Source organism: Trichechus manatus, unplaced genomic scaffold (genome assembly GCF_000243295.1).
Source record: "Trichechus manatus latirostris isolate Lorelei unplaced genomic scaffold, TriManLat1.0 scaffold00008, whole genome shotgun sequence".
Taxonomy (NCBI): domain Eukaryota; kingdom Metazoa; phylum Chordata; class Mammalia; order Sirenia; family Trichechidae; genus Trichechus; species Trichechus manatus.
In genome coordinates this window covers 27,546,516-27,558,795 of record NW_004443944.1, presented here as the reverse complement: position 1 = coordinate 27,558,795, position 12,280 = coordinate 27,546,516, and the positions used below count along the sequence as shown (strand labels likewise).

Below are 12,280 nucleotides of genomic sequence, written 5' to 3'. Positions count from 1 at the left end.
TGCTGGTGCATTAAATGGCCTTATCCATCTTTTCTACAGGATGAATTTTTAGATGTGATCTACTGGTTCCGGCAGATCATCGCTGTGGTCCTGGGTGTCATTTGGGGAGTGTTGCCATTGCGAGGTTTCTTGGGAATAGCAGGGTAAGTCAGTCTTGAGTTTCTTGTATGGTTATGGTATCATTTCTTTTCAAAGAGAGGTTTTGTTGTCCTCTCATGGAAAGGGCTTGTTGGTACTTTGGAGGATGTTTTTTGTGGAATGACTAAAGCAAAGGGGTGACCGACCCCACAATGGCACTCCTGCTCTGGTGCAGCACTCTTCAGTGCGTCAGGCCTGGGACCATGTTGGGTCAAGCAGGTTACCTTCCTGAAGGCTGGGCCAGTCCATTCAGTCACAAATCCAAAGTGACCTCATGCAGGAGGCTACCATGTTATGTGCTCCTGTGGCCAGTGAGCACAGTTGACACCAGCCCCTGGTCATGGCTCACTGAAAGAGAGTCCATGTGCCTACCAGATTGAATGAAAAAGAAGTGTGAGAATTGTCTTAATTAGGGGTCATGCACAAGCTCTCATGGAAACGCATAGGCAGGCCTGTGGCCTTCTCTCTTTGGAAGGGAATACAAACTCACCCTCTCCCGTGGAAGTCCACATTGATTGTTTTAGGGCTGATTACATGCCTTATTATTCCTTTACTTTAGGGTGACAAGAGTAAAATATATTTCAGACACATCTGGTAACCCAAAAGAAATGTACACTCCCGTCTCCTAACTAGAAAAGTTTTGTGACTTGTGATACGGAACAAGGCAACCAGTGTACAAGGAAACTAGTAAGAGTTTGTGCACTGCCTGACTGTGTAAAGAGTGGACTCTTGGTGAGGACTGGTTGGTGGTGATGAGGCACAGGGCCTGGGCTTCACAGAGGTCTCCTGGTAGGTATATAGATACGTTTTTAGAATATTGGTCACCATATTTGAGCTTTTTATGAGAGAAAAGGCAGATGGCTGATCCGAAATGTTAATAATAGGAAAACGCCAGAGGCAGGAAGAGGACAACCTAAGGGCAAGAGGCTGTTTCCCATCTCCCCAAGGCCTTTGTGGGATTCTTAATGGATTTATCTGAAGTCATCCAACCTGGGAATGATATAGCAAGGACTAAAGCTAGTCCAGTATCCTTTCCACTGTGGCTGGTGAGTTAAGCGGCCCAAACACCTTTTTTTTTCTTTTTTCTTTTTTTTTTAGCTTCATAGAATGCTCCATATTTAAGTTCCAGCTTTGCCACTTTCAAACTAAACAGTTTTGGGCTCACCTCTTTGAGCCTCAGTCTCTTCATTGTTAAAATGGAGGCAATAAGAGTACCTCCCCCACAGGATTGATATGTAAATTAAATGATATAATACAAGTAAATTACTGAATGTAGTGCTTCTTACATCGAACTAAAAAAAACCAAACCTGGTGCCATCGAGTCAATTCTGACTCATAGCGACCCCATAGGACAGAGTAGAACTGCCCCATAGGGTTTCCAGAGAGCAGCTGGTGGATTTGAACTGCCGACCTTTTGGTTAGCAGCCGAGCTGCTAAGCACTGCACCCCCAGGGCTCCTCGTACATCAAAGATAGTCCATAAATGGTTCACTGTTATCATTATATATGGTTAGCTTTATAAAGAGTGGTAAATAATGGAGTGGGTTGCCCATAGTGCCTCTTTCTCATGACTGCCTGTTTTCTGGAGCTCAGTACCACACTGTCCTGCCAGAGCCAGTCTCTCCAAACAAGTTCCTTCCTTTGGTTGGCACCTTTTCCCTTGCACTTGGAAAGGGCCCAGTGACATTGATTTTTCCACACACATCCCCTCTCTTCCTTCTCTCTTCCCCTCCTCCTCAGTCCCTGTCTTATCTAGAAGGGGTGGGTCTAGGTTGAGGAGAGCCACCTTGCATGCCAACCCCAACTTGCTTCTCTTCGTTTCTCTGTGGTTTGGCTACCAGTTAGGGCCTATTAAGGTAAAGTGTCATGTCCTCAGGTCTTTTTATTTATAATTCGCTTGAGAACTGAGTAATGGATCTGCTGTCTGCTGAGGTTTTGCACTCTCAGAGAGGGCCACTGTTCATCCCCTCCTACTTCTCTGGCTCTCTCATAGAGCTTGGCACATGATTAATAGGTGTTCAGTGAATGCCTGTTAAAATTCTTATTTAAACTGAAATGAATTCCCATTGACTCTTGAAAACGGTCATACGTGAATGTTGGCATATAGCTTTCTTGCCCTAAAGTCAGGGTATTTGTTAGGGATTCATTGTTTTGTTAAAATTCTGACTGAAGTTTTCAGGAAAGAGCTTTTAAAAACCCATTTGAGAGTCAGTCTTTTCCACTGTTCTTTCCCTAACTCTAATCCAGCATATCAATTTCTGCCTCTGCACATTTGCTTGTGTAATTCCCTCCTTCATTTACAATATAGAAATTATGCCTGTTGTATTATTTGTCAGGGTTTTCCAGAGAAACAGAACCAATAGGAAATATATATATAGAGAGAGAGAGCGCCCACACAAGCAAGAGGAGTCCCTGGGTGACACAGTTAAGCTCTCAACTACCAGCTGAAAGGTTGGCGGTTTGAACCCACCCAGAGGCGCTTCAGGAGACAGGCTTCGTGATCTGCCTCCGAAAAGTCGCAGCCTTAAAAACCCTATGGTGCAGTTTTACTCTGCACACGTGGAGTCGCCATGACTCCAAATTGACTCGATGTCAGCTAACAGCAATATATATACAGAGAGAAGAGATTTATTTTAAGGAATTGGCTCACGTGATTGTGGGGGCTGGCAAGTCAGGCTGTGGGCTAGAAATCCTGGCAGTCTTGTGTCTGAAATTGGTAGATCCGGCAGCAGGCTGGAAACTCTCCACAAGACGTCCATTACAGTCTTGAGGCAGAAATCCTTCTCCTCTCGGAAACTTTAGTTTTTGCTCTTAAGGCCTCCAGCTGATTTTGAGGCCTACCCACGTTATGGAGGGTGATCTTCTTTACTTAGAGTCTATGGATTGTACCTTCATAGCAACATCCAGACCAAACAACTAGGCACCATAGTCTAGCCAAGTTGACGTAAAACTAACATCACATCCATCCTTAAAACTCAGTTTGAGCCCTTCCAGTCCCTTGCTGACCTACTGCTTGACCACCCAGCATTGGATTCAAATGCCTTTGTTTCTGTGAATTCACTTTCTACTTAGTTGCATAACCCCTGGAAGGCAGGGTCTAATGTCAGCCCTTTTCTCCCCCAGTCCTGAGGCCTGCACTTGATGGTAAATAGGTGGCTGGGTTGTACTTTGGTTGGTTTATTGCTGCCATTATTTCTCTTCATCAAGCCAAGACTGTTACTGACAAGGTGATCCAAATTTTGTGGCTTACTTAATGTTTTCCACCACATGTCTGTCAGTTTGTCATACTGCCGTGGCTTGCATATTGCTGTGATACTGGAAGCTTTGCTGCCAATATTTCAAATACCAGCAGGATCACCCTTGGCAGAGAATACCAGAAAGATGTTTACCTGTGTTTTATTGACTGTGCAAAGGCATTCGACTGTGTGGATCATAACAAATTATGGATAGTGTTACAAAGAATGGGAATTCTAGAACACTTTATTGTGCTCATGAGGAACTAACTTGTACTTCAACCAAGAGGCAGTGGTTCTAACAGAACAAAGGGATACTGTGTGGTTTGAAGTCAAGAAAGGTGTACGTGAGGGTTGTATCCTTTCACCATACTTATACAGTCTGTATGCTGAGCAAATAATCTGAGAAGCTGAACTATATGAAGAAGAATGGGGCATCAGGATTGGAGGAAGACTCATTTTAACAACCTGCGATATACACATGACACAACCTTTCTTGCTGAAAGTGAAGAGGACTTGAAGCACTTACTGATGAAGATCAAAGACCACAGCACAGCCTTCAGTATGGATTACACCTCAACATAAACCAAAAATGTTCACAGCTGGACCAATAAGCAACACCATGATAAACAGAGGAAAAAAAAATATTGGAGTTGTCAAGGATTTCATTTTACTTGGATCCGCAATCAGTGTCCTTGGAAGCAGTAGTCAAGAAGTCAAATGATGCATTGCATTAGGCAGATCTGCTGCGAAAGATCTCTTTAAAGTGTTAAAAAGCAAAGATGTCACTTTAAGGACTAAGGTGTGCCTGACCCAAGCCAAGGAGCCCTGGTGGCACAGCGGTTAAGAGCCACGGCTGCTAACCAAAAGGTCGGCAGTTCGAATCCACCAGCTGCTCGTTGGAAATCCTTTGGGGCATTTCTGCTCTGTCCTGTAGGGTCGCTATGAGGTGGAATCGACTCATCAGCAACGGATTGGTTGGTTGACGCAAGCCGTGGTGTTTTCAGTTGCCTCATATGCATGTGAAAGCCGGACATACTGATTTACACTCCTCAGCCTCACAGTACTGCCCTCCCCTACACCAGCCCACACTCATCCATTGGATGAACCAGCTCTCTGCATTTTTCCACCTCAGCCTAAGACCCACAGCCCCCCATTAGGTTAGTTGCAGTAACTGGAGCAATCATGAGGAAAGTCTTGATTGCTTTGTGAAAATTACATGATGACAGTGCCAAGAGTTGAGTAAAGCAGGGTGCATTCTGATTTCTGTATCAGCTAAATACATTACGTGGGTTAAGGACCTTCCTAGGGGGTACTCACAAACAGCTGGTTTCAATTCTACTCTCATTGCTGTTCTTAGTCCCTAACAGATGATGAGCTGAGGGCAGAACTATTGAGTTTACCTCCACATCAAGTGGAGTCCGGTGGACGTGCAGAAATTTTCTCCCGTTGGGCATTATGCAGGGGACTCCTTAGTGTGCTTTTGCTTACTCAGCTAGGCTGTGAATAAGCAGCTTAACATACGTTTGCCACATGGCCACCTCCACCCCTACCCCATCTGGAGCTGCCGGCAGGCCCATATGAGGTATTGGTCTGGTTTGGAATGGCTTACTCAGCAGCCATTCTGTCTTACTTAAAGGGAGCTTAAAGAAATTTTTTTTTTTTTTTTTTTTTGCTTTTGCTAGGCAACTATAAAGAACTGCTGCTTCTTTAAGTTGCTAACTCAGCCAGGTGGGCATCTCCATTGAGAGCCTAGGCATTTTCATGTATTATTTCACTTGCCCTGTAAAAATATTCAGACACCGTATTTTACAGACAAGGAAACTGAGACCCATGTCAAGAGACTTATCTAAGGTCTCGTGACCATGAAGTAAAGCTCAGGTTTGAGTCCAAGTCTTTCTGAGCCCAAAGCTTATTTCTTTCCAGGTCAGCCCCTGCATGGTAGGGGAAGATACATACAAAACAGTTATCTGTGGGACAGTGAGGGCCCTCTTAGAGCTGGGCAGTGGGGGTGGGAGCTCTGAGTCTTCTAAGCTTATGGTTCGTGTTTGGTGCTTGCCTTCCCTCACTCCAGATTCTGCCTGATCAATGCAGGAGTCCTGTACCTCTACTTCAGCAACTACCTACAGATAGATGAGGAAGAATATGGTGGCACGTGGGAGCTCACAAAAGAAGGGTTTATGACATCTTTTGCCTTGTTCATGGTATGTGTAACTGTTTTGTAGCAGGTACTGTTCTTTTCATGAAGTGTCAGTCACTGATTGAGTTAACCAAGTGATTGGGGTACCATTTTTCAAAAGGCTCCTGAGGCATAGCCTCTTGTGTTGTCCCAAAAAATGTGGTGCGATATGCTGTACAGCTTCCCTGTGATGTGTGAATCTTTGGCTCATCTTAGCTTTTACATCTGATTCTCAACCCTGGCTGCGTATTAGAAACAGTTGTGGAGCCTTTAAAAATATATCCATAGCATCATTAGTCACAATATCCAAAAAGTGGAATCAGCCTAAATGTCTGTCATCAAATGATGAATGGATAAAGTGTGGTATAGCCATACAATGGAATATTATTCAGTCATAGAAAATATGAAGTACTGATACATGCTACAATGTGGATGAATCTCCAGAACATACTAAGTAGAAGAAACCAGACACATACATACGTGTGATATGATTTCATTTATATGAAATGTCCAGAAGAGGTAAATCCAGAGAGACAGAAATCAGATTAGTGGTTGCTAGTGGCTGGGAGGAATGGACAGTGACTGTTAATGGGTACAGGGTAATGAAAATATTCTGGAATTAGTGATGATGTCTGTGCAATATACTAAATACCACTGAATTACACACTTTAAAAGGGTAAGCTATGGTATGTGAATTATGTTCCAATAAAGTTATTTTTAAAAATTATACACAAACACCCCTATATAGCCAGACTCTAGCCCAAACAATAAAATCAGAATCTATGGAAGGTGGGGCTTAGACATCTATATTTTTAAAAGGTCCCCAGGAGATTCTAGTGGACAGCCAGGTTTGAGAACCACTGCCTTCTTTGATACAGGATAACAGAGTCTGATGGTGTTTTTGGTTCCACATTTGTTGCTAATCCTAACACCTGTTAGCAATACAGTCTGCTTTACCTGTAAAATTCCATATCTATAACTTCAGTCTCTGGGACTCAGGTTGCTGTTTGGGTTGGGGCACGGGCCCTGGTACAGTTTGATTTCAGTGAAATAATTTAGGCCTTTAAGCAGATTATGCATTGGATAGTCCCTGGGAAGCCTATTGTGCACACATTCTTAAATGACATTTTTGTTTTCTGGAATTGGGCCTAAGAAGGCCACCACTGATCCAGGTGATCTGTAAACATTGCTTCTCTCCCTTCTAGGTCATTTGGATCATCTTTTACACTGCCATCCACTATGACTGATGGTGTACAGCCCTCACCTGCTCCCTGTCCAAAGGACCTGCTTAATTACAGCACAGAAGCACAATTGTAGGGGCACTCCAGCACGAGGAGCCTAGAAGACCCATGTTTTCTGGATGGAGAATCACTGTGTTGGGCATCAGTGTTTCGTGCAAGGGTTGTGACCTGAAACTTTTTAAAGAACCATCCACCTTTTGGGGAACCATTTCTGAATTGTCCATCGCCACCCATTTCTTCTGGGATATCTATCGCTAAACACCCATTAGCCAGTTGGAGCTGGTCATTTCTTTTGATGCATCTCTGGATCATCTGGATGAAACATTAAATTGTCTTCCTCAGTTCTCCATCAGGTGTAGAGTTTTTTAAACTATCAGTGGCATTTCAAGTCTTCTGAAAACAGTATGTCAGTATATGTGTGGTCCATAGCAAGTACAAGCAGCATCTAATAACAGTTTCCATTGTAGAATGTTTTCAGATACTTGAATAAATCGAATCTTTAATTGAAAATCTGTTGATCATACCTGGTAATGCTTCCCTCCCTCCCCCCGCAACCTCTAGCCCCAGAACCCAGTAGGAGCACTAGAGGTGGTGCCATGCCCCCACCTACTCCTCTTCCTCTTAGCAGCTCCAGCCAGATCTTTCCCTTTATGGGGATCAGGGACATCCAGGGCTGGAGTTGGCTTGGCTGCAGCCTTGGCTTTTGGAAGGAAAGAGAGGGTTTACCACCTTCAGATGCTCTAGGACCTTTGGCAAGATTCCTGCACGCCAGTGCCACGTCTGGCTCTCAGCCCCTGCCCAGCACTTAGAGATGTGACCGGCTTCAGAGCAGTGAGCTAGGCTTGAGGGAGTCATTTTCAGAGGAGGAGCTTGATGGGACATTGAGGTCCTCACGTGCCCCCATCAAGTCCCTTCTCTGACAGTCCCAGCTCGTAGATTTATTACTTCATTTTGTGGCCTTATCATTTGAACCTGGCCAAGCTCTCCCAGCCACGCTTACCACCAAATGCAAAATGACTCAGGAACTGATTGGGTCATACCCCAGGGGAGTTTTGCTCTTTCTTTTTGGAGCCCTGGCCCTGCTCTCACCTGGTCTGAACTCGGGGATTAGAAGTTGGGGGTGGGGTCATGCCACTGGGAGGAGGTAACTGACCTGTAGGGACCGTGGATACAACTCTGTGCCCTAGCCCTTGCCCTCAGTGCACAGCCATGCCTCGGGGGTGCTCAGTCAGGTTGAGCTGAGTTGGGGTGTTGGATGCTGTAGCCTTGGTTTCCCTTTCGGCCTCTGCTTTGGGCTTTGGCATCATCCAAGGAGATGTCATCAGTCAGGCGGATATAGGAGCTGAGGGCCTCCCGCAGCCCCTCGCTGAGGAGAGATGCCTCGCCTGTGGCAGATGCCTCAGAAAACAGGAAGGAGCTGTGGAGAGGGGAAAGGGAAAGAGCTGAGTGAAGCCTCCTCCTCCTCCCTGCACTCACCACACATAATCACTGTCCTCAAAAACCTATCTCCAAGTCACTCCTGCTGAAAAACTCAAAGTGGCTCCCTTTTGCTATGAGATCAAATCCCAGCTTGACTTTTCCACTCAGGACATGTCGCTCTGTCCTACCCCATCTTGTCTGACCTGCTTCACCCCCATCTTGGCCACCTTGGTACCCAGGAATGCTTGGTGTCCACACCTGCTTTCTCCTCCCTTGACAATATGTCCTACAGACCTGCTGAGCCTGGTTTGGGCTCTAGGAGTTCAGCCAATGCTCACTGACTCCCAGATGTCCCTGAAGGTGACAAACCCATTCTGGGTTCCCCAGGGGCAGCTCCTTCTAAATCTTCTTGGTTATGTTTATGGTCCAGGGGCCCTCTCACCTGTCCAGCTCTTTCCAGTTGAGTGCCATCCTCTGCACAGTCACAGGTGGGGGCATAGCCTTGACAGGAAGTGGGTCAGCCCTCCGCAGGACACAGGGCTCCTTGAGGAGGCAGCAGATGTCATCTGCCAGCTCTGAGGAAGACACCTGGGTTCTTGACACTGCTGACTCCAGCCCTGCTTTCCTCTCCAACACCCTACCCTTACCCTGACAGCTTTCCACACTTGGGGGCGTGGTCACAAGAGTTAGTGACAAGACTTGAGTCCCAAGCTGTTGGTTTCATGGAGCTGAAATGTGGTCAAAGGTCATACTGGGTTAGGTTTTGGGAGGTCTAATTCACTGTGTGACTTTGGGTGAGTTGATGGACCTCTTTGAGCTGCAGTTTCTGGATAGGAAAGTGCTTAGGGAAGAAAGCTATGGAATGCTCAATCTCTACTTCTAGTAATGTTGGTATCTACTCCTACATGGAGCAACCCTCCAGAAAACCACTGATAGGTCCCCCGGGAGTGGTCTTTTCTCTCTGCCCTTTTGACATCGTGCCCTGGTGACTGCATCCTCCAGTGCCTGTGACAGGACAAACACCAGGAAATGCTAAGAAGAATCAGAAGTGAATCCAACAACAGCAACAATTCCTGAGGAGAGAACGGTGCCTGCTGCTGGGGACTTTGAATCAGAACCAGATGTCTGGGAACACTGAAGCTGAGAGAGGGAAGAGAAGCTCACAAAGGATGTCTGGTAAGATGCTGGTGTCTGTGGTTCTTCTGTGGCAGGGCATGGGTTGAAGACAGAGCTCCCAGCCTGCGTTTCTTGGCACAGGGACTTGCACCCCCTTCTGTCTCGATATTTTCCAGCAGGTAAAGTGTCTGCCCTCCAAAACATCCCATCCCATGGAGGCAGGGAAAAGCCATACCAGAGTAATGGTCCACCAGGGCCTGGAGTGAGGGGAAGGTGAGGCGCGGTGAGATGTACAGCCAGCCGTTGTCCAAGCGCTGGATCCTGTAGTGTCTGATCCGGTCCCAGGACGTGGGGCGGCTGAGTCGGACTGACAGAGAGTAACAGCCTGAGGAGGAAAGGGTCCAGGGGTGGCACTGAGGCCCTGCTGGGACCCAGCCCCACAGAGGTTGGGAGAATAAAGAGATGAGATACAGCCACAGGAAGTGGTCAGGGGAAGGACAAAGACTTGGTCTCTTGGCATAAATAACAACACGTTCATAATAGGGCTCCTGTGGGGATGAAATGAGATCATGCACATAGACCCCTCAGTCCAAGGCCTGACACAGTGTTGGCTGTTATAAAGATTTGGGTGATGGAAGTTTTAGAATGTGAAAATGTGTCAATGGGTCCTTGGTAAGGACCTAGGGAAATAGGAACTCTCTTACCCTGCTGGCAGAAGGATAAATTAGTACAACCCACTTTGGAAATGGTTTGACTAGTTTAGCATTAACTAGTCAAGTTGAACATGCACATACTTTATTATCCAGCAGTTCCACCCTAGAAATGTTACCTTAGAAATACACGAAAAAGAATGTTCATAGAAGCATTGTTTACAAGCCAAAATCTGCAAACAGCATATATGCTCTAAATAGTAGAATGATGGATTATAGAATGTAATACTGTACAGCAATAACAGTAATCACCACACACATAATCATACATAAATCTTAAAAAATAATGAGCAGAAACAGCAAGTCACAGAAACCTACATTCAACGTGATTCTATTTGAATAAAGTTCAAAGACAGCCAAGACTACATTATATATCGCATAGGAATATGTGTGTGGCAGAGCAATGAAGAAAAGCAGCTGAATGATTAACACAGTGAAGCATGCAAGGGGTTTCAAAAAGATTGTTATCATGCTATTTCTTAAGCTGGTAAGTAGGAACATGGATGTTGTTTTTATTATTAATCCTTAAACTGTATATACCCAGTTGTTGCTGTTAGGTGCCGTCAAGTCGGTTCCGACTCATAGTGATCCTGTGTACAACAGAACAAAACACTGCCACAGTCCTAGGCCATCCACATGATGAGCCCATCATTGCAGCCACTGTGTCAATCCATGTCGTTGAAGATCTTCCTCTTTTTCAATGACCCTCCACTTTACCAAGTGTCTTAGTTATCCAGTGCTGCTATAACAGAAATACCACAAGTGGATGGCTTTAACAAAGGGAAATTTAGTTTCTCACAGTCTAGTAGGGCAGAAGTCCAAATTCAGGGTGTCAGCTCCAGGGGAAGGCTTTCTTTCTCTGTTGGCTCTGGAGAAAAGTCCTTCTCGTCTATCTTCCCCTGGACTAGGAGCTTCCCCATGCAGGAACCCTGGGTCCAAAGGATGTGCTCCGCTCCTGGTGCTTCTTTCTCAGTGGTATGAAGTCCCCTGCCTCTGCTCACTCCCCTTTCCTTTTATCTCTTGTAAGATAAAAGGTGGTGCAGGCCACACCTCAGGGAAACTCCCTTTATGTTGGATCAGGGATGTGACCTTAGTAAGGGTGTTACAATCCCACCCTAATCCTCTATAACATAAAATTACAGTCACAAAGTGGAGGACAACCACACAATACTGGGAATTATGGCCTAACCAAGTCGACACATATTTTGGGGGGACACAATTCAATCCATGACACCAAGCATGATGTCCTTCTCCAGGGACTGGTCTCTCCTGATAACATGTCCAAAGTATGTAACACAAAGTCTTGTCATCCTCACTCATATAGCATTCTGGCTATACTTCTTCCAAGACAGATTTGTTTGTTCTTTTGGCAGTCCATGGTATATATTCGATATTCTTCACCAATACCACAACTCAGTTGTTCTTCTTTGGTCTTCCTTATTCATTATTCAGCTTTTGCATGCATAGGAGGCAACTGAAAACACCATGGCTTGGGTCAGACGCACCTTAGTCATCAAGGTGACATCTTTGCTTTTTAACACTTTAAAGAGGTCTTTTGCAGCAGATTTCCCCACAGCAATGCATTTATTAACTTCCTGACTGCTGTTTTCAGGGACGTTGATTGTGGATCCAAGTAAAATGAAATGCTTGATGATTTCAATCTTTCCTCCATTTATCATGATGTTGCTTATTGGTCCAGTTGTGAGGATTTTTGTTTTCTTTATGTTGAGGTGTAACCCATACTGAAGGCTGTGGTCTTTGATCTTCATCAGTAAGTGTTTCAAGTCCTCTTCACTTTCAGCAAGCAAGGTTGTGTCATCTGCATATCGCAGGTGGTTAATAAATCTTCCTCCCATCCTGTTGCCCCATTCTTCTTCATATAGTTCAGCTTCTCAGATTATTTGCTCAGCATACAGACTAAATAAATATGGCGAAAGGGTACAACCCTAACACACACCTTTCCTGACTTTAAACCACGCAGTATCCCCTTGTTCTGTTCAAACAACTGCCTCTTGATCTGTGTACAGGTACCTTATGAGCACAATTAAGTGTTCTGAAATTTCCGTTCTTTGCAATGTTATCCATAATTTGTTTTGATCCACACAGTCAAATACCTTTGCATGGTAAACACAGGTAAACATCTTTCTGGTATTCTCTACTTTCAGCCGTGATCCATCTGACATCAGCAATGATATCCCTCGTTCCACATCCTCTTCTGAATCTGGCTTGAATTTCTGGCAGTTCC

At 45.1% G+C, this 12,280-nt stretch overlaps 2 protein-coding genes across 2 annotated transcripts in view; one reads left to right on the top strand and one right to left on the bottom strand.

Annotated features, from left to right (window-relative positions):
- The window catches only part of RAB5IF (RAB5 interacting factor), a 9,708-nt gene extending 2,408 nt beyond the window's left edge, over positions 1–7,300 (top strand). The window contains exons 2-4 of the mRNA XM_004370376.2: positions 40–143; positions 5,445–5,574; positions 6,755–7,300. Of these exons, the coding sequence (XP_004370433.1) occupies positions 40–143; positions 5,445–5,574; positions 6,755–6,796 (276 nt within the window). The 3' untranslated portion in view covers positions 6,797–7,300. The remainder of the gene's footprint in view (positions 1–39; positions 144–5,444; positions 5,575–6,754) is intronic.
- A 119-nt stretch (positions 7,301–7,419) lies between these two features.
- Positions 7,420–12,280, bottom strand: part of SLA2 (Src like adaptor 2) — a 21,144-nt gene continuing 16,283 nt past the window's right edge. The window contains exons 6-8 of the mRNA XM_004370577.2: positions 9,561–9,710; positions 8,652–8,784; positions 7,420–8,207 (exon numbers count right to left, since the gene is read on the bottom strand). Of these exons, the coding sequence (XP_004370634.2) occupies positions 8,015–8,207; positions 8,652–8,784; positions 9,561–9,710 (476 nt within the window). The 3' untranslated portion in view covers positions 7,420–8,014. The remainder of the gene's footprint in view (positions 8,208–8,651; positions 8,785–9,560; positions 9,711–12,280) is intronic.